The sequence below is a fragment of the Cherax quadricarinatus genome, chromosome 24 (genome assembly GCF_038502225.1).
Source record: "Cherax quadricarinatus isolate ZL_2023a chromosome 24, ASM3850222v1, whole genome shotgun sequence".
Taxonomy (NCBI): domain Eukaryota; kingdom Metazoa; phylum Arthropoda; class Malacostraca; order Decapoda; family Parastacidae; genus Cherax; species Cherax quadricarinatus.
In genome coordinates, this window is record NC_091315.1 from 43,380,788 (window position 1) to 43,403,690 (window position 22,903).

Consider the following 22,903-nt stretch of genomic DNA (forward strand, 5'->3'; position numbering starts at 1 on the left):
TTTCGAAATAAAGATACCTAACTGTTGCATATGTGTCTTACCTAAACAACCTGTCGGTATTTTATACCATTTTATTGTTCATAAATAATGTCAGTGCATTCCTAAATGTGCATTAGACTGGCCAGTTGGACACATATTGGACAAGTGACATCATTTGTGTACTCTGGAATACAGGCAAAAACTGAACATTTCTACTAATTTGAGCTCAATTTCAAGCTACTTTCAGTCCTGAAACTAATCAAAATCATTTCTATTTCTGTAATATATCTTCCATTCTATCAAATGAGACCAAAACATCAAGAATACAACCATAAAAAACATATGAAAATACACCACAAATTCCCAGTCTTAAACCAAAAACATGGTTGCAGTTTTCTATTATGCACTACATGCTGTGGTGCACACTTACCACACACACTCATTCTCTCATATCTAGGCCCACATTTATCGCTTACAGCTTATCTGAGTGAGCTGAGTAGTACTACGGGACCAATCCTGAAAGAGTTAAAATCACTACATTTCAATGTGCCCGAGTGATGAATGAGTCAACAATGAATCAAGCTAATACCTGATGTCAAAATCAATAATATTAAGCTATAACTGTTTTAAAACCACCTTTCAAGCAGATGAGTGAAAAAAAATCAAAATAGATTATTAAATAAGATTCAAATTCATAATATTAAAGAGTCAAGATGACAGTAAACATAATCAGCTCCTTGGAATATTCAACCCAATTATTTTTCCTTACTAAATCCCTGGAGGCTGGCTAATTGCATCATTTAAAGCAACAAAAACAACATAACACGTTCGATAATTTAGAAAGTTAAATTATTTTGAGTAATCAATTAAATATGAAAGTAATGAGAATATGAAAGTAATCAGAATATGTTAGTAATCAAAATATGTTCTATCCAAATAACAATATCATATATCACTTAAGAATATCTTAAATACTTTTTAAATTCAACTTTTTGATTGATATAAAAGATGTCTAGAGGGACTTCACTGCACAATTTAATTTATCATAGTTATTGAAACCTAAGGTGTGGCAAAAAGCAAACTGATCTTGTGCAGTCATTTCCTTTTTTCCAAATTTTTATACTACATTCTCCATTTTAATACCATTCACTGAAAATCATACATATACCTGGTTTATTCCATTCATCATGTGTACTATAGAGTGGATAGTGACAAAAATTCGCATGTGGGAATAATTCCTAAGTACTATACATACAGTACTAGAATAAAATACTGTATGTGCCAAATAAAATTTTGAGACCCTCATAAAAGTTCCCAGTATGATATTACTGCATAAAGAATGTTGTAATTCATTAAAAGACTACAATGGCCATCAAGATATGATGTACCTGATTTTGTGATGTTGTGATGGACTTATGGAGAGGCAAAGGTTGAGTCCGTTGGGACATATCTACATTGGACAGCCCAGGAGTTCCATGTCCTAATGACAGTGAGGATAGACTGGGATCCACATGCAGAAGAGCAATACTTCCACCCACACCTATACTTGAAGGTACAAGAATGTGCGACGTAGGCGTAACAAGCTGGGAAGGGGAAATGTGTGTTTCTTGATCAGTGTTCGTATTTGCAATCTGTTCTGAACTTCCCTCTTGCACTGTATTGTTGCCAATTGCTTCATTCTTAATTAATCTAGCTCTTAAATTACGAGTCATAATTTGTGACTCCTCACCATTTACACCCTCTTCATCTTTTCGCCTACGTCGTGCTTTCATTCTAAGAGCAATATTTTGTCGCCTTACAGCACGCTGTTCTGGAGTTTCACTTGCTCTTCTTTTCCTCATTCGCTCTGCTGCCTTCAAGCGACGTATAGCCTTTTGTTCATCACTTTCGGTGGCGCGCCTTAATCTCATGCGGTCTGCAGCTTTTTGCCTATCAATCAAACGCTCCTCCGGAGACATAGAGGCTCGACGATTCCTTGCTCGAATAGCAGCTTCCTGTCTTCTTTTTAACTTCTGAACCTCATCCTCACTTGATCTTTTACGTCTCATTCTTTCTGCTTCTCTGATCCGTCGTAACCTCTTCTGTTCCTCTGTTTCTCCAGCTCGTTTTTCTCTCATGCGTAAAGCAATTCTTATTCGGCGCTCAGCTTGGGCTTCATCTGACAGCCTGGGGCGACGGCGCTTTGGGGTTGACGGTTCGGACTGCAGGCTATTTGTTTCATCAACAGCTGCTGGCTGCAGATCAACCACTTGCTCAGATTCTGTGTCTGGTTGAGAAGGATTCTTGTTCATTGCCTGGAGCGAAGCATTTACCTGAATGTTCATCATCAGCAGTTCTGTGGGGTAAATAAGACAAAAACACACATATTGTGATAAACATTGAAGTACATATATCAAATGAAAAGAATAAAAAATTACAATGGTGATTTCAAATGAGTTATACAAGTATGAAAATTTAGGAAAGGAAAATTTAATCAAAATAGATACTGAGGGACATTTAGTAAACTTAGACATTATACAAATCAAGATAGCCCGAATTCATGTCAGAATCATAAAGTGGCATTTTTTAATCCAAGAACCACCATAAACTATCATCACTTCTATTAACAAGTAAGAGGGAGTTAATTTATTTGCATTCAGGCTTCAAAGTTGGATTGTAATTGTAATTACTGCAGTCAACACTAGTAAGTTTATGAGATTAACCGTAGTAGACAACATTTTGAACGGTGAGCTTATAACCTTTTACTTTAATAAGTGGGAACAGTATGTGTGATATACAAATATATCTGTGAACTGTGTGATAAGGAAAGTATTGGAAAATTAGGCACAGATAAAGATGAATGTCACACATGATGCACTGTAAATTTAAATTTCTATATGTAGGAATAGTAATTAGTTGGAGAGTCACACAAGAACACTGCTGGCACTGGTTTTAATGCAAAGGCAGAAGATGGCTGAAATACTAAAATTACCTGCAATATCACCAGCAGTGTAGTTGTATTCAATTACTTCTTGGTCATTACCAGTTTTGTGTTGAGGATGTGTGACAACTGCCTGGAGTGCTTGACGGACAAGATCTCTTTGTGGCCCAATAGTTTGTTGGGATCCATCACCTCCCTGCCCAGCTGATATTTTCATCTCGTCCAAGCGTTCATTTTTCTCTTTCTTAACATTTGCCTGATGTACTCCACAAGCAGATGACATAATAGGAGTCATAACGCACTCTGATGGTTGTATGGAGCTCTGTGAACAAACTGATGTAACTATGGCTGGGTTTACACCTGGCAAAGATACTCCTGGCATAGTTGTCAGATTTGCAGTAGAACTCTGTGCTGACAAATTAGACTGTGAATGTACTAATGTAGTGGTCTGGGAATTATGGTGTAGAGATGAAACACCCCCATCCCCTCCTACAGAGGATACCAACATGGCAGATGGACCCTGGACGTTTAAAACCGAATCTGGTACACGGAAATATGGAGAGCCTCTGTCAGCCTGATGTGCTGACATGTGTGTCCCAACTGGATTACTGCTCATACCTTGACTCACAGTTGCTTGAATGTGAGACAGTGACTTGTGGTGAGAAGAGGTATGAGGTGTCAACTCAAGAGGAACTGCCTTTTCTGCCCCTGCTGCAGAATGTGCAGACAAATCTTGTGGGATGCTTTTGGAAAAGTGGGATGAAAGGTTTGTGTGACCATGACGAGATAGCAATAATGGTCCATCATGATCTAAACCCTTCACTACTGATTGGTGAGATGCATGTATACCCACTCTGTAGGTAGGGATGTGACCACACAGCCCAATCTTGTGAGAAGGTAAGTGAGACTGAGCCAGGTGTTGTGATCCACCAGATCCAGATAATGCCAGAGAGGACAAAGTAGTTGCTGATGATGTAGGAGCCAATGAGGATTTGTGAGCTGCAATGTGTGGAGTGATGTGTTGCGTCTCTTTACTGGTCTCAGCTCCTGTATACATCTTCATAGAAAAAACGCACTCATCTCTCCTGAAACCAAAGAAGTAATGACATTATATTTGAACCTCAAACCATCCATAATAGTAAAAAATTGGAAAATGAAGTATTGTACATGTTCAGTATTAATATCAAACAGTATTATATATCCATCATCTTTCTTTAAGCATTGTAATACAGTAATATCTCTCTGAATAAATTATACAACATCATGTTTGGATTAGAGAAAATTCATATTATAATAATTTAAATCATGGAAAACACTAAGCTTGAAAGGGTAATTCAATATTGCACACCATAGGCAGAAAAGATGAATATGGTACAGTCAGATTTGAGAAATGCTGAAAAAGCTGTTTACAGAATTAGAACAAACTTAGAAAATGCAGGCATGATGTGGTGCCAACACCTATAAAAACCTGTGCATCAGATCTAAAAGTTCCAAAGATGAGTTACAAAATGCATCCCAGAACTTAAAAAAATGAGTTATAATGAAAGGTTGAAAATACAGTGGTACCTTAACTTACGAGTGCCCCAACTTAAGAGTTTTCCGAGTTATGAGCCATCACTTGATTTTTTGCTGAGTTGCAAGCCAAAATCCAAGTTACGAGCGAGCTTCAGATATGCCACCACTAGTTGGCGCAGCGAACGCCACAACATCCGCCCAGCATCCCAGCGTTTTGTGCAATTATTTTGCCAAATTTTTTTTTTCTAACCATGGGTCCTAAGTAAGTGCAAAGGACAGTGCTGAGAAGAGGATGATGATGTCCAATGAATTAACCCTTTGAGGGTCGGTCCCGTACATGTACTACTTAACCCGTAAACGGTCCAAGCAGATCTACATTCATATGTGTAGTGCTCCAAAAGTAGATCTACTTTTTTTTTACATATTTTCAAATATAAAAAAAAAAAAACGTAGATCAAAGTTTTTTTACACGTTTTCAAATGTAAAAAAAAAAAGATCTACTTTTTTTACATACTTTCAAATGTTGAAAAAACGTATATATACGTTTGGACCGTTTACGAGTTAACAGCCTGTGTCGGTCCCGTACTTATACGTCAAAATTCTAGCGCCTTCAAATCTGATGGAAGAAAGCTGGTAGGCCTACATATGAAAGAATGGGTCTCAATGTTCAGTGTGCGCAGTATAAAAAAAATCTTGCAGCACGCAGTGCATGAAAAAAAAAAAACTTCGATCGTGTTTTTGGTTTAAAACAGCGAATTTGCAGTGTATTTTCGTGTGGTATTTATGGGTGTATTCTCATTTTCTTAGTCTCATTTGACAGAATGGAAGATATATTACAGAAATAGACATGACTTGGATTGGTTTCACAATAAAAAGTACCTTGAAATTGAGCTCAAAGTAGTGGAAATGTTCAATTTTTGCCAATGTTCAAGAGTAAACAAATCACACCACGCACCCAATACACGTCAGCTGGTGAGTCTAATATTCTTTCACAAGTGCGCTGATATTATTTATACCATATTTACAATAATGCAGTAGTCTGCATAGCAGTAAATCTTCTATTTTTTTGTGAGAATAAAAATTCAGAATGGAAAGCAAGAGTAATATAGGAGGGGCCTGGAGACTTGACTAATGAACAGAGAAAATGTTATTTTAGTGCCAGGAATGTCTGTCTTGTTTATTCTGGATCCTATTTTGAAATTGGCATCTTTTGAAATTTATGTGAAATTGGCCAAATTGCCAATTTCTGACCACTTTATTGGGTAATTGATATCGGCAAATGAGCAGTTTCTTGTACTCAATCGATAGAACAAATGGAGTTCTAGTGAAACAGTTATGATTTTAGTTGATTGGAACAATGGAACTGGCCGAAAATAGGGCCCAAAGTGGGCGAAAGCGCTGATGCATAAATATCGCCGATATCACTAACTTCATGAGAGCGTAATTTCACAAGTTTTCCATCAAATTTCGTACTTTTAGTGTCATTACCATTGGAAAAAGATTCTCTATCATTTCAGAAGAAAAATAATTTTTTTTTTGTTTTGAAAAACTTTCAACCCTGAGAGTGAAACCCCAAATCCTGAGGTGTCTCCTGGTGTCACAAAATATTTAAAAAAAAAAATATTTTTTCTTATGAAATGATAGAAAATCTTTTCCCGATGGTAATGACACCAAAAGAACGAAATTTTATGGAAAACTTGCGGAATTACGCTCTCATGAAGTTAGAAATCTCGTCAATATTTACGAATCGGAGATTTCGCCCACTTTGAGCCCTATTTTTGACTAATTCCATTGCTCCAGTTGACCAAACTCATAACTATTTCTTTAGAACTCCATTTGTTCTATCGATTGAGTACAAGAAACAGCCCATTTACCAATTTCAACTACCCAATAAAGTGGTCAGAAATTGGCAATTTGGCCAATTTCACGAAAATTAAAAAATATGCCAATTTCAAAATAGGGTCGAGAATGAGCAGTGCAGACATTCCTGGCTCTAAAATAACATTTTCTTTGTTCATCAGTCACGTCTCCAGGCCCCTCTGGTATTACTCTTGCTTTCCATTTTGAATTTTTATTCAAACAAAAAATAGAAGATTTACTGTTATGCAGACTAATGCAATATTGTAATAATTGTATAAATAACATCAACCCATTCATGACTGCGTATCAGAATGGCTAGCTGGACATTTATTGGACAATGACATCGGCAAAAATCAAACATTTCCCCTACTTTGAGCTCCATTTCAAGGTCCTTTTCCTAGTAAAACCAATCAAAATCACCTCTATTTCTATAATATGTTTTCCCTTCTATCAAATGTGACTACAAAAACGAGAATATAACCATAAAAACTATACGAAAATACACCTCAAAGTCAGCATTTTAATCCAAAAACACGGTCGGAGTTTTTTTTTTCTCATTATGTACTGCGTGCTGCAGGATATTTTTTATATGGTGCACACTGACCACACAGACCCATTCTCTCACATGTGAGCCTACCAGCTTTCTCCTGCTTGATTTGAAGCCGCTAGAATTTTTGAGTATATATCCATCAAACACGGTGGCTCAAAAGACGTATACATATGACCGAAACAGTCAAAGGGTTAAGGATTGGGGGTCTCGACCCTCAAAAGGTTAAAGCATTAAATCATAGAAAAATACGAGAAAATCGCTTCTGTTTCAGTGTTTTCCTTATGAAACTAGTGGTCTACTGTAGTGAACCTCACAAACACTCCATTTTCTCTCATAACAAGACCTCAGAAGGGCAAGAATGGGAAGATATGGTCAGAGTGATAATTATTTTTACCTCGGGGGTGGCCACCACCACTCGTCACATTATAATATATTTTATTCATTCTCGAGTATATATCATGTTTCTATGTTATTTATATTGTTTATTATGTCATATTAGAGCAAATGTGATAGATAAATAAGCAATAGAGTTGATATTAGCATTATACGTATTGAAGTATTTTCTCCTGCCTCCCAAGAGCCAGGAATTCTGCTGGAATGGATTAATGGCATTTCATTTAATTTCGATGAGGAAAATTGATTTGATATATGAGCAAACTGAGTTACAAGCTCAGTCACAGAACAAATTAAACTTGTAAGTCAAGGTACCATTGTAATAGACACCAAACCTGGCTGATAAAAGAAAGACATGATGATAATATACTATATAAAAGGATATAAAAGAACTGATAAGTAAGTTTTGAGTATCATTTACCTAACTACATAGTACAGTCATAATTCACAGGTGTCCATCATCCACAAAGCAGACACAAACCATAACCAACAAACCGGGAGACTGAACAATGAACATGAGCAGATAGACAAGTAACAAACCACCAGACAGCAAAGGAGTGATGCACCTCCAACCAATGATTCAAATGGGGCCAATAGCAAACCTTCCATTTTACCTCTACCCACCCAGCAAGGTATTCCCTTGCTGCAGTTCTAGGAGCAGGATCAACTTACAAGTGAGCAGAAACTAGAGTAAACTGTAAGAGTATCCATGTATGGCAAATGCTTAAAGCATTACTTAGTAACCCTCTGCAAGCTGGGTCAAGGCATCAACAAAGACTAATCTCCATCACCATGGAAAAGAAAGGAAATGACTTCAGATGGGGTCATCCCTTTGATATACCTTTGAAATACCTTTGGTAAGTTTCAAGTGTTTCTGCTCCTGGAGCCCAGCCCTAAGGCTTATTTGGTGCTTGCCTGATCAACTAGGCTGTTGCTGCTGGTGGCCCACTGGCCCACATAGCCATCATGACCTATTTGTTCTGGCACTTGGTGGAGATACTTATCGAGTTACTTCTTGAACACCTCTACACCTGTCCCAGCAGTTTCTGATATTTTCTAGAACTATGCTGATACAATGTTCTCTTATTGTGCAGTGCACAAATTTGGGACTAAGCCCTCAAATACTTTCCACATATGTATTATCATACATTTCTCTCTCTCCTCCTCCTTCCCATCTTGTATATATTTAGAACTTTGAGGCATTCCCAGCAATATAAATGCTTTATTGATTCAATGTAGGCCATATATGATCTCTGTATCTGTTTCAGCTCTATCTCTCTCTAGCCCTCAACACTGAACAATACCCTAAACGAGAGAGCAAAAGCAATTTGAATAGTGTCACCATTGGCACTATTTGCCTCCACATCATTTTCCTAGCTATAGCAACATTTGCCTTATTGTGTTCTTTGAGAGAGTTCAGTTGATATAATTACTCCAAGACCTTTCACATGTTCTTTTTGTGCTAAGTGATGATCCTCTTGGATATTGTATACAGTGTCCCATTTGAGTTCTTCATTCTTTCTACATCTAAGCAGCTGGAGCTTATCGCCATTGAACATCATGTTATTCTCCAAAGGCCACTGGAAAACCCTGCTTATATCTTTCTGCAAGGTGATTTTTCATGCTTACTTTGATGACACAAAACTAACAAGTGTTTTTATCTATATCTACTATGAAGATATGAAACAGAAGGGGAAATTCAGAAAATTCTTAAACATTCCAGAAAGTAACCACTCTTATTCAGATTACTGAACTACTATTTTATAGTCATGAGAAGTGCAAAACCTGTAAGGATGAGATAAACTAGATGGCAGAGAGGAAGTGGCCAAGGAAGGTGAGGTACAAGTGATGTAGCACAAATAAAGGCAGTGTCTGCATTGAGGGCAGGACTGTTAGAGGAGCCTTGTATTACAAAAGCAGTAGCAGTGGTGGCATCAGCAATGGCGATAGCATCAACTATGGTGCCAACAGCAAAGGCAACATCAGCGGCAGTAGCATCAATGCTGTGTCAGTAGTGGCAGTGACATTTTCACAGCCAGTGCTGGCAGCAACTTTGGTGGCAATGACTCAGTAATGGTGGCAGTGTTGCTGATATCTGCATTGGCGGCTTCAATGGCAAAGATAGTGTCAACAGTGACATCAGCATCAACAGCAAAAGTTGAGGTCTATTTGTCACAGTTCAGACCAAGTCACATGCTATTAGCTAGAGCAAATTATGATGAATGAGGAAATGGCCCTGCTATTAATGCCCACAAAAACAAAGAGAAAACCAGGGTTATTTAGAAATAAACCAAGGAAAGTAGACTCAGATTCCTCATACCAAGTGCCCTTCATCACCACACTAAGGAACCCTCTTGTCTTATTTGGAAATTTTTGAAGATTTTTCTGAACTGAAATATTTAATTACAAAGGTATTACAATTAAAATCTGAAAGTGACCGTCTAAATTTCGAGGAGTACTGAATACAGCAGCTACTACAGATGAAAATAAGAGAGATATTACTATATTTTGTAATCTATCATTAAACAGTATATTTAATAGTTTATATTACATTTAAATTACTGTACAGTACTGCATAACCTATGTAGAAGAACACGTTTTTCATTAAAATGTTAAATGAAAGTAATTTTTAATTTCTATAATTTTAATTTTGCAAGATATTGATAAGAAGAATACCATAAGATTCTGTATGTGTAATTACCTTAGTACTGTACTGCAGTAACAGGAGAAAAGCTATGCTAGTGGTGTCCAATCTTCTTTAATTTGTTTGTCATACATAGTTTTTCAATTTCCAGTGGCTGAGGCCCACACTATCTTTTCTTGAAGTCCATTCCAGCCATCCATCACTCTGCATGAAAAAAAAAGTACTGTACATTTACTTTCAACTGTATTGTTTTTCTTTGGCTTTTTTTTCATCACATCAAGTTGAAGCTTTTGGTTCATCTTGTTGCTGGTACCTAACAATCTTTTATATTTAACCCTTTCAGGGTTTCGGCCGTACTAGTACGGCTTACGCACCAGGGTCCTTGACGTACTAGTACTCGTAAATTCTAGCGCCTTCAAATCTAGTGAGAGAAAGCTGGTAGGCCTACATATAAAAAAATGGGTCTATGTGGTCAGTGTGCGCAGTATAAAAAAATCCTGCAGCACACAGTGCATAATGAAAAAAAAAAAAACTTTGACCGTGTTTTTGGATTAAAACAGTGACTTTGCACTGTATTTTTTTATGGTATTTATTGTTGTATTCTAGTTTTCCTGGTCTCATTGTATAGAATGGAAGACATATTACAGAAATTGAGATGATTTTGACTGGTTTTACAATGAAAAATACCTTGAAATTGAGCTCAAAGTAGCAGAAATGTTCGATTTTTACCAAAGTTCAAAAGTACACAAATCATGCTAAGCGTCCAATACACGTCAACTGGCGAGTCTAATGTTCTTTCACAACTGCGCTGATATTATTTATACCATTTCTACACTAATGCAGTAGTCTGCATAACAGTATTATTATTATTATAATCAAGGGGGAAGCACTAAACCCGGAGGATTATACAGCACCTGGGGGGGGGATGTGGAAGGCATTCAGGCTTAATTCGGGGAACTGGAGCACAGATCCAATTCCCTAAATCAAGAGCCCCTCACCAACATCAAGGAACCTTCCTTGAGGGGTGCATAACAGTAAATCTTCTATTTTTTGTGAGAATAAAAATTCCAAATGGAAAGCAAAAGAATGTAAGAGGGGCATGGGGATGTGACTAAGGAACAGAGGAAATGTTATTTTAGTGCCAGGAATGTCTTTCTTGTTTATTCTGGACCCTATTTGGAAATTGGCATCTTCTGAAATTTGTGTGAAATTGGCAAAATTGCTAAATTCTGACTACTGTATTGGATAGTTGAAATCGGTAAATTGGTGGTTTCTTGTACTCATTCGATAGAAAAAATGGAGCTCTAGCAAAATAGTTATGATTTTTGTCGACTAGTACATTGGAATTGGCCGAAAATAGGGCTCAAAGTGGGCAAAATCGCCGGTGTAAACATCGTCGAGACCGCAAACTTCACAAGAGCATAATTCCGTAAGTTTTCCATCAAATTTCATACTTTTGGTGTCATTATGATCGGGAAAAAATTCTCTATCTTTTCATAAGAATTTTTTTTTTTTCTTTTTTAAATTTGGGGGACCCTGAGAACAAGCCTCTGAGAGGGCCTGTGGACCCTGAAAGGGTTAATTCTTCATACTCCATTATAAATCTGTATGCTTTTATCATGCCTTCTTTCCTCCAGTCTTGTAATTCCCTATTTGAATTTGCAAATAAGAGAGCTCTAGCTCTCAGGTTCACATTTTAACTTTCAATTTACTTATTACTTCCATCATATGAAGCCAATTTCTGTGTCACTGTTTAACTCAACTTCACCTCTTTGCTGATCTTATGTTGAAAAAGTGCTTTCTTATTTCTCTTTACTCACATGTGCAGTTTCCATCTGTGTCCCTTTGGTCTGGATAATCCCCTGGAAAATATTCTGTCCTTGTCTCTGTCTGTATCCCAAGTATTTTGTATGTTGTGATAATATTTTCACTTCTACACAGATAACCCGCACTTAGGAGAGGGAAAGTAATGACAACGGCTCGGTCTGATTTGGACCATTGACAAGTCACACCGAAGTGAGAAGGTAAGAGGGCCAGAATATACAGGAGGGTCCCATTTATACAGCAGGTTAAGTTCTGGGCTATTACTGTTGAGTGAAAAACACTGTAAAGTGAAACATAGCCTTTTTTCTCTTTCAAATGCATATAAAAGCCTGATAATATTTTTATGATATCATATATTAAGTGAGCAATAGAGCTAGGCCTAAAAAATGCATATACATATATTACTTACTGTAATATATTTTTGTCTTGAGCTTATAGGGAATGGCGAATATATTTACTGTAGGAAGTCTAAAGAATGGGTATAATTGAAAATCGCTGTACCAAAGAGCTGTAAAGCAGGGCCCTCCTGTATACAAGAGGAGACTGGGAAAGAAGTGGAAGATAATGGTGGTGAAAGTAGTAGTAGTAGTAGTGGTATTGGAAGGCACAGAATAGTGGCAGAATAATAAAATAATTAAGCACTAAACAAACAGTGGCAGTAGCAGTAGTAGTGGTAGTAAAGAACATAAGAACATAAGAACGAAGGAACACTGCAGAAGGCCTACTGGCCCATGCGAGGCAGGTCCAAGTCTCCTACCGGCTTAAGCCAATGCACCCAACCTAGTCAGGTCAGGTCACATTGACTTAAGGGAGGAACACAGCAACCGACCTGGTAGCACAAGCTATCAGGTCCAACTCACACACACCCACATCCACTCATGTATTTATCCAACCTAGTTTTAAAGCTATTCAACGTTCTGGCCTCTGTAACTGTATTCGGGAGTTTGTTCCACTCATCCACAACTCTATTACCAAACCAGTACTTTCCTATATCCTTCCTGAATCTGAATTTTTCCAACTTAAAACCATTGCTGCAAGTCCTGTCTAGGCTAGATATTTTCAGCACACTATTTACATCCCCTTTATTTATTCCTGTCTTCCATTTGTACACCTCAATCATATCCGCCCTAATTCTACGTCTTTCTAGAGAGTGCAGATTCAGGGCCCTTAGTCTATCCTCATAGGGAAGGTTTCTGATACATGGGATCAACTTTGTCATCCTCCTTTGTACATTTTCCAGAGCATTTATATCCATTCTGTAATACGGTGACCAAAACTGTGCAGCATAATCTAAATGAGGCCTAACCAAGGATGTATAGAGCTGAAGAACAACCTGAGGACTCCTATTATTTATGCTTCTTGATACGAAGCCAAGGATTCTATTAGCTTTATTGCGAACACTTATGCACTGTTGCCTTGGTTTCAGATTACTGCTAATCAGAACTCCTAAATCTTTTTCGCAATCCGTATTATTATTATAATCAAAAAGAAGCACTAAGCCACAAGGTCGCAATCCGTAATATTAATAAAGGTAGCAGCAGTGATAATAAGTGGTGGTAGTAATGATCAGGTAGTAGCAGTACTATTACCTCTCCCTCCATCTCCTGGCCCCTTTCATATATATTCTGGCTGTCATTTCTTCTCACTTCAGTGTAACTTGTCAGTGGTCCAAGTCAAACTTAAGCATCATTACTTCCCCAGTCCTAAGTGTGGGTTATTTGTGTATAGTTCCATCCAGAGTACTGTAACTTTTCATTCATTATATATTTGTTCTGCACATTCTTCCTCTATCCTAACAGCTCAGGCACCAGTCTGAATTTATGCTTTTGAAAATTACTGAATTTCTCTGTTTGGCTAAGTGATTTGTTTAGATTTCTAAAGCCATCTTTAGGTTTCCCATGCCAAAATAGTCTGCTGTTATACTGCAGTATTTTGTTTATGTGCCCTTTGAGAAACAAGTTTAGAGTAACTCTTATTTTTGGCCTTTTATCTTTGATTCTTTGAGCATTTTATTCCTCCTGAATGGTATCTTTACCCAGTGCCCATTATTACTATAGTCACAAAAAATTCCCCAGTTTTACTGCAATGCAGTTCCTGGGATTGAATACCAATAGGCATTTGTTCAACCATGTCTATAACCTGTCCAGTCATTGTAATTACCTTCTCTTTCATTCCAGCCATCTACCACTGTGTAAAAATAACTGCACAGCTATAGTGTACACTTTTTTATTTTGAAGAGTAACTTAAAGCTGTGGCTGCTCATATACCTATTGCAATGTGGTATTAAGTTGGCCTGTTTCTACTCCTATCTTCTAACAATGTCAAAGTTTTTAATAAATTTTTCTATTTTGCTTTATCATATGTTAAGTACAGTATTGGCAGGAACACCATAATGATGCTTAGCTGCATATTCTAGTTGTGATCTAACATACATTACGCTATACAGTGGACCCCCGGTTTTAGGCCGGTGTGGAAATTGGCCAATTCAGAAATTGAGCACTTTTTTCGGCGAAATTCCCCCCCGGATTTTGTGGCTCCACTCGGAAATAGAAGCGTCCACCCAGCCGCCAGATGCACTACCTCATGCGTATCACAGTCTCTCTCTCTCTCTCTCTCTCTCTCTCTCGTCCAGTAAGGGGTACTCCACGCCTTCATCCATTGTTTTTTTGTGCTTTCTTCATTGTTTTTGTGCTTCTTTGTTGTTTATTGATTGTGAAATAAGCCACCATGGGGCCAAAGAAAGTTCAGAGTGCCAGCCCTTTGGTAAAGAAGGCGAGAAACACAATAAAATTTCAAAATACGAAAGTGGTGTACGTGTGGCAGAGCTGGCCAGGATGTATGGGAAATCTACATCAACAATCAGTTCCATTCTGTTGAAAAAAGCAGAAATCAAGGAAGCTGATGTTGTGAAAGGTGTAAATATGCTAACAAAACAGAGGTCTCAGACAATCGAGGATGTGCAGAAGTTATTGTTGGTGTGGATCAACGAGAAACAATTAGTGGGAGATAGTGTTTCGGAGGGGATAATTTGCGAGAAAGCAAGCCAGCTGCATGCAGATCTTGTAAAGAAAATGCAGGGAACGAGTGCTGCTGTTAGTGAATTTAAGGCAAGCAAAGGCTGGTTTGACAGATTCAAGTAGCAAAGTGGCATGCACAGTGTGGTAAGGTATGGCGAGGCTGCAAGTTCTGACAAACGTGCTGCCAAATCATTTGTTCATGAATTCAAGGGGTACGTAGAGGCCGAAGGATTCCTCTCCCAACAAGTGTTCAACTGTGACGAAACAGGCCTCTTTTGGAAGAAAATGCCAAAGAGGACCTACATCACGCAGGAGGAAAAGCCACTGCCAGGACACAAGCCTATGAAGGATAGGCTTACTCTTTTGTTCTGTGGTAATGCTAGTGGGGATTTTAACGGAAGCCTTTACTGGTGTATCACTCTGAAAATCCCAGCGTGTACAAGAAAAATGTCGTCAAGAGTAAATTGTGTGTAGTGTGAAAAGTTAATAAGGTATGGATCACGAGGCTAATTTTCCTTGACTGGGTCCATAAAGTGCTTGGCCCGAGTGTGAAGAAATACCTCCTGGAAAATAATTTGCCACTTAAGTGCCTCCAGGTAATGGACAATGCTCCTGCTCATCCTCCAGACTTGGAAGACCTATTGTTTGAGGAGTGTAATTTCACAATGAAGTTCTTGCCCCCTAATACCACTCCTCTCATCCAGCCCATGGACCAGGTCATTTCAAACTTCAAAAAACTGTACACCAAAGCAATGTTACAGAGGTGCTTTGAAGTGACCTTGGACACTGAATCGACCCTAAGAGTGTTCTGGAGGGATCACTTCAATATCCTCAATTGCATAAGCCTTATAGAAAAGGCTTGGCAGGGCATGACTTCCAGGACTTTGAACTCTGCTTGGAGAAAACTGTGGCCAGAATGTGTCCAAGAGAAAGATTTTGAAGGGTTTGAGGCTGACCCTGAGGATCCTATGCCTATTGTGGAATCTATTGTGGTACTGGGGAAGTCCATGGGGTTGGATGTGAGTGGCCAGGATGTGGAAGAGTTGGTGGAGGACCACATGGAAGAACTAACCACTGAAGAGCTGCAGTACTTTCAACTGGAACAGCAACAGACCACAGCTGAGGATATTGCTTCAGAGGAGGGAGAGGGTTGAGAATGTGCCTTCTTCAGCAATTAAGGACATTTGTGCAAAGTGGAGTGAGTTGCAATGTTTTTTGAAGAAATATCACCCTAACAAAGCTGTTGCAAGCTGTATCTGCAACATGTTCAATGACAATGTCTTGTCCCATTTTAGGTAAATCTTAGAGATGCTAGAAACAGTGACACTTAAGCTGGTCCTAGTGGCAGTAAAAGACAAAGAAGGGAAGTAACCCCAGAGAGGGCTTTGATACCTGAAGGCCTTATGGAGGGGGATTCCCCTTCCAAACAATAAACTCTCCTCCCTCTACCCTCCTAGCCTTCTTCCATATGCCAACAAGAATCTTCAATAAAGGTATGTAATGTTCATTTATTATTAAAGTTAGTGCTTTATATTTATTTCTCATTGTTTTCTGTATATAAAACTGTAGTTATTCCTTAATTTTTTTTTTTTTTTTTTTTAATATTTTTGGGTGTCTGGAATGGATTAATTGGATTTACATTATTCCTCATGGGAAACATTACTTCGGTTTTAGGCCATTTCAGATGTAGGCCAACCTTCTAGAACAGATTAATTACAAAAACTGGGGGTCTACTGATCCATATACGTACTGCATTTTAGTTATAAAATTTAGCAAAAATGCATGTGCTTTTATTTATTTATTTAGGTCAACCACAATGCAGTAAGCCAAATAAGTAATTATTACAGTACATACACATAAGTACAGCCTCTCCTCACTTACCGATGTACTCGTTTACCGACACCTCTGACTTACGACGTTTTATTATCACACTGGCCGATTCCCACCAAGGCAGGGTGGCCCGAAAAAGAAAAACTTTCACCATCATTCACTCCATCACTGTCTTGCCAGAAGGGTGCTTTACACTACAGTTTTTAAACTGCAACATTAACACCCCTCCTTCAGAGTGCAGGCACTGTACTTCCCATCTCCAGGACTCAAGTCCGGCCTGCCGGTTTCCCTGAATCCCTTCATAAATGTTACTTTGCTCACACTCCAACAGCACGTCAAGTATTAAAAACCATTTGTCTCCATTCACTCCTATCAAACACGCTCACGCATGCCTGCTGGAAGTCCAAGCCCCTCGCACACAAAACCTCCTTTACCCCCTCCCTCCAACCTTTCCTAGGCCGACCCCTACCCCGCCTTCCTTCCACTACAGACTGATACACTCTTGAAGTCATTCTGTTTCGCTCCATTCTCTCTACATGTCCGAACCACCTCAACAACCCTTCCTCAGCCCTCTGGACAACAGTTTTGGTAATCCCGCACCTCCTCCTAACTTCCAAACTACGAATTCTCTGCATTATATTCACACCACACATTGCCCTCAGACATGACATCTCCACTGCCTCCAGCCTTCTCCTCGCTGCAACATTCATCACCCACGCTTCACACCCATATAAGAGCGTTGGTAAAACTATACTCTCATACATTCCCCTCTTTGCCTCCAAGGACAAAGTTCTTTGTCTCCACAGACTCCTAAGTGCACCACTCACTCTTTTTCCCTCATCAATTCTATGATTCACCTCATCTTTCATAGACCCATCCGCTGACACGTCCACTCCCAAATATCTGAATACGTTCACCTCCTCCATACTCTCTCCCTCCAATCTGATATCCAATCTTTCATCACCTAATCTTTTTGTTATCCTCATAACCTTACTCTTTCCTGTATTCACCTTTAATTTTCTTCTTTTGCACACCCTACCAAATTCATCCACCAATCTCTGCAACTTCTCTTCAGAATCTCCCAAGAGCACAGTGTCATCAGCAAAGAGCAGCTGTGACAACTCCCACTTTGTGTGTGATTCTTTATCTTTTAACTCCACGCCTCTTGCCAAGACCCTCGCATTTACTTCTCTTACAACCCCATCTATAAATATATTAAACAACCACGGTGACATCACACATCCTTGTCTAAGGCCTACTTTTACTGGGAAAAAATTTCCCTCTTTCCTACATACTCTAACTTGAGCCTCACTATCCTCGTAAAAACTCTTCACTGCTTTCAGTAACCTACCTCCTACACCATACACTTGCAACATCTGCCACATTGCCCCCCTATCCACCCTGTCATACGCCTTTTCCAAATCCATAAATGCCACAAAGACCTCTTTAGCCTTATCCAAATACTGTTCACTTACATGTTTCACTGTAAACACCTGGTCCACACACCCCCTACCTTTCCTAAAGCCTCCTTGTTCATCTGCTATCCTATTCTCCGTCTTACTCTTAATTCTTTCAATTATAACTCTACCATACACTTTACCAGGTATACTCAACAGACTTATCCCCCTATAATTTTTGCACTCTCTTTTATCCCCTTTGCCTTTATACAAAGGAACTATGCATGCTCTCTGCCAATCCCTAGGTACCTTACCCTCTTCCATACATTTATTAAATAATTGCACCAACCACTCCAAAACTATATCCCCACCTGCTTTTAACATTTCTATCTTTATCCCATCAATCCCGGCTGCCTTACCCCCTTTCATTTTACCTACTGCCTCACGAACTTCCCCCACACTCACAACTGGCTCTTCCTCACTCCTACAAGATGTTATTCCTCCTTGCCCTATACACGAAATCACAGCTTCCCTATCTTCATCAACATTTAACAATTCCTCAAAATATTCCCTCCATCTTCCCAATACCTCTAACTCTCCATTTAATAACTCTCCTCTCCTATTTTTAACTGACAAATCCATTTGTTCTCTAGGCTTTCTTAACTTGTTAATCTCACTCCAAAACTTTTTCTTATTTTCAACAAAATTTGTTGATAACATCTCACCCACTCTCTCATTTGCTCTCTTTTTACATTGCTTCACCACTCTCTTAACCTCTCTCTTTTTCTCCATATACTCTTCCCTCCTTGCATCACTTCTACTTTGTAAAAACTTCTCATATGCTAACTTTTTCTCCCTTACTACTCTCTTTACATCATCATTCCACCAATCGCTCCTCTTCCCTCCTGCACCCACTTTCCTGTAACCACAAACTTCTGCTGAACACTCTAACACTACATTTTTAAACCTACCCCATACCTCTTCGACCCCATTGCCTATGCTCTCATTAGCCCATCTATCCTCCAATAGCTGTTTATATCTTACCCTAACTGCCTCCTCTTTTAGTTTATAAACCTTCACCTCTCTCTTCCCTGATGCTTCTATTCTCCTTGTATCCCATCTACCTTTTTCTCTCAGTGTAGCTACAACTAGAAAGTGATCTGATATATCTGTGGCCCCTCTATAAACATGTACATCCTGAAGTCTACTCAACAGTCTTTTATCTACCAATACATAATCCAACAAACTACTGTCATTTCGCCCTACATCATATCTTGTATACTTATTTATCCTCTTTTTCTTAAAATATGTATTACCTATAACTAAACCCCTTTCTATACAAAGTTCAATCAAAGGGCTCCCATTATCATTTACACCTGGCACCCCAAACTTACCTACCACACCCTCTCTAAAAGTTTCTCCTACTTTAGCATTCAGGTCCCCTACCACAATTACTCTCTCACTTGGTTCAAAGGCTCCTATACATTCACTTAACATCTCCCAAAATCTCTCTCTCTCCTCTGCATTCCTCTCTTCTCCAGGTGCATACACGCTTATTATGACCCACTTCTCGCATCCAACCTTTACTTTAATCCACATAATTCTTGAATTTACACATTCATATTCTCTTTTCTCCTTCCATAACTGATCATTTAACATTACTGCTACCCCTTCCTTTGCTCTAACTCTCTCAGATACTCCAGATTTAATCCCATTTATTTCCCCCCACTGAAACTCTCCTACCCCCTTCAGCTTTGTTTCGCTTAGGGCCAGGACATCCAACTTCTTTTCATTCATAACATCAGCAATCATCTGTTTCTTGTCATCCGCACTACATCCACGCACATTTAAGCATCCCAGTTTTATAAAGTTTTTCTTCTTCTCTTTTTTAGTAAATGTCTACAGGAGAAGGGGTTACTAGCCCATTGCTCCCGGCATTTTAGTCGCCTCATACGACACGCATGGCTTACGGAGGAAAGATTCTTTTCCACTTCCCCATGGACAATAGAAGAAATAAAGAAGAACAAGAGCTATTTAGAAAAAGGAGAAAAACCTAGATGTATGTATATATATATATATGCATGTGCGTGTCTGTGAAGTGTGACCAAAGTGTAAGTAGGAGTAGCAAGATATCCCTGTTATCTAGCGTATTTATGAGACAGAAAAAGAAACCAGCAATCCTACCATCATGCAAAACAGTTACAGGTTTTTGTTTCACAGTCATCTGGCAGGACGGTAGTACTTCCCTGGGTGGTTGCTGTCTACCAACCTACTACCTGTATGACTGTATTCTCCATACAAATGGATTAAATTAACTATTTTGAATTTGAATACCCCTCGTGTTTTCCACATTCTGTGGACTTTTAAAGTCTAGTGGGCAATTTTGTCGTGCACAAATTTGTTTTGGGGTAATACCCAAAAAGTCTGCCGACCTCTGATCTACTGTTCGCAATCACACCAAGATTTTCTCTCGTGGACTCTCAACGATGGGCTCTCCCAATAAGTCGTTTTAATAATGGGTTCTCGTAATGATGGATTATGTGTATGGTGATCAGCTTTCTCTATACCTGGCTGTCTCAATGACAATTTGTCTCAGGGATGGGCTCTCTCAATGAGTGATAATCTTAGCAATGGGCTCTCTCACTTATGAGCTGTGTCTCACTGGCAGAGAAGTACTTCTCCTCCTTACTACTAATAGTTTAACTGGTAACACTTACTATGGGTATCTTAAGCATCAAAAACTTCAACAATACAATTAACAAGTATTTATATACTGTACAACATTAATATATTCATAGGGAAGTGCTAAACCTATTAGGGCAATATGTTTAGAGAATAGGAAGTATTCAGTTTGTTCCAAAGAGAGGAATAACTCCAATTCCTAGGATCCAGAACCCCCTCACTAGCTTAAGCACCCCTTATGAAGGGTGATGCATTAGTGGTGTATAAGCCTGTTACTGATGCATCAATGACTCTGATCATATTTTTAGAATATAAATTGCAAAATGAATATCATTACAATAATGCTATACAACAGCAACAAGATGAGGACTCAGACACACACATGCAAAACCTCGGTATCTTCTATTTGAAGACATTTTGCCAATTAGGGACTTTTTCAGTTCAATAAAGTGATGATACACAATATATATTTCTTTCTTTTCTGCAGTGTGCAAAATATAGTTTACATGTAATAAAATAATGTTAAACACAAAAACAAGCCACCAGCATGCAATGCACTTCAAGCAGTGGATTATCTCATCATCTACTGTCTCATACATCATCTCAGTACCGAGCTGAAAGAGCCACTGGTAGGCAAAATGTCTTCAAAGATACCCAGGCATTGCACATGTGTCTAATTCCTTGTAAAATTAAGCCGAGTAATTAAATTTATGCTAACCAGTGTCAGTATGTTTATTCAGGTACATTACACACGTTAAGATTCTTATAACTGTCTAAAATAGTAACATGTGAAAATTACATAGGATTACTCAAAAAAAAAATCGGTGACTATTTCCATTGAAGTCACAATTGCTCATAGGTAAGCACTACACCCATTAGGGTCATATATTACTTGGGGTATTGGGGGGTTGTCAGATCTAACCTTGTGTTCGGGTGCTTCAACTCCTTGGATCAAGAACCCTAAAGCATCATCTAGGAACCTCCACTGAAGTCAGTTCATTGATATCATCAGTAGTTTTCTTTGTCAGGGAAAACATAGCTCGAAACTTAGTCTGTTTAAATTTGATTCAAAGGCAAAAAAAAATATGTAAAATACTGCCCTCCTCTCTCTCATATTATAAAATAGTTGGTATCCCTGGACAACTAATTTGCCATTTTAATTTTCAGACTATAGTTAAATCTGAACCAAGAGTTACCCTCAAAAGGCTTTTCCGCGTACAAATAATACATATAAAAAAGTAAAATTAAAACGCCGGGAATAAATGCCCCCCCCAAAAAAAAAATCGATCACAGGCTCAAATTCAGGTGAAAATTTTAATCAATTGATGGCGGTCTTGATGCAGCAGTGACCAGCGGCAACACTGCCACACGGTGTGTGCGTACATGCGTATTCTCCCCAACACTTAAAGCCTTTTCCTGCTTCTTTCAACTTGATTTCTCCGCCATTTCTACTCGGTCACCTTCCTACGGCGGTACACGTTCTGATCCTGCGTCTGGGTGTCAATTCTTACCTTCTAATTAATAGAAAAAGATGGAAGAAACTGCCCCCACTTGGTGTTTACGATATAAGGTGCGAAACCTGAGTCGCCGGGAAGAGTCGGACAGGTGTATTGTGACAAAAGACTATCATAGTGTATTCTTTATTGTATTAATAAACATTCAAACTCCTTTAACTATCATTATAACCTCACAAGTACTAACATCACATGAAGCTTTTTTACTTGTTTCTTTTATATTTCTTATGTCCTTGTGACATCTGCAGGGAGTCGAGACGGGCAATGATCGGTTCATTCAACTATCACTAAGAAATTATAAATATTTTATCTCCAGCAGGAAAATGTGAAAAAATTACACCTTAAAAATATATTAACCAAAAGTATAGGAGGCATCGGCAATTTGGAAACCACCGGATGAATTGTGAACAAAGATATATAACAAATTATTTCACGGAGAATTCTCAACAGCAACTGCTCTAATGTCACTTCTCAAGTTCAAAATGTGCTATTTCAAATTTTAATAAAAAATAAATATTGAAATTGGTAATTCTTAACATATTTTAAAAATAAATTTTTATTAAACAATTAGTTTTATTTAAATATATATATATATATATATATATATATATATATATATATATATATATATATATATATATATATATATATATATATATATATATATATATATATATATATATATATATATATATATATCTTATATAATACGAGCCCCTTTGGGGAGGGGCAAATGGCAGACCAGAGACCTAGCTTCTCCCTACGAGCCCCGTGAGGG

General features: G+C 38.3%; 1 protein-coding gene across 4 annotated transcripts; it reads right to left on the reverse strand.

The window, feature by feature from the left end:
- On the reverse strand, window positions 1-22,213 carry LOC128690981 (serine/threonine-protein kinase fray2). 4 transcript variants are annotated; one of them, XM_070088466.1, is made up of 5 exons: window positions 22,123-22,213; window positions 9,919-10,065; window positions 2,951-3,984; window positions 1,368-2,314; window positions 1-495 (listed from the first exon to the last, which is right to left on the reverse strand). In XM_070088466.1, the coding sequence occupies exons 3-5, from the start codon at window positions 3,960-3,962 to the stop codon at window positions 445-447; spliced, it is 2,010 nt and encodes a 669-aa protein (XP_069944567.1). In that variant the 5' UTR covers window positions 3,963-3,984; window positions 9,919-10,065; window positions 22,123-22,213; the 3' UTR covers window positions 1-444. The 4 variants fall into 4 exon arrangements, with proteins under 4 accessions (XP_069944567.1, XP_053635779.1, XP_069944569.1 ...); XM_053779804.2 differs by lacking the exon at window positions 22,123-22,213 and adding an exon at window positions 21,534-21,661; XM_070088468.1 differs by having other exon boundaries at window positions 3-495; window positions 3,002-3,984.
- Window positions 22,214-22,903: the final 690 nt, after the last annotated feature.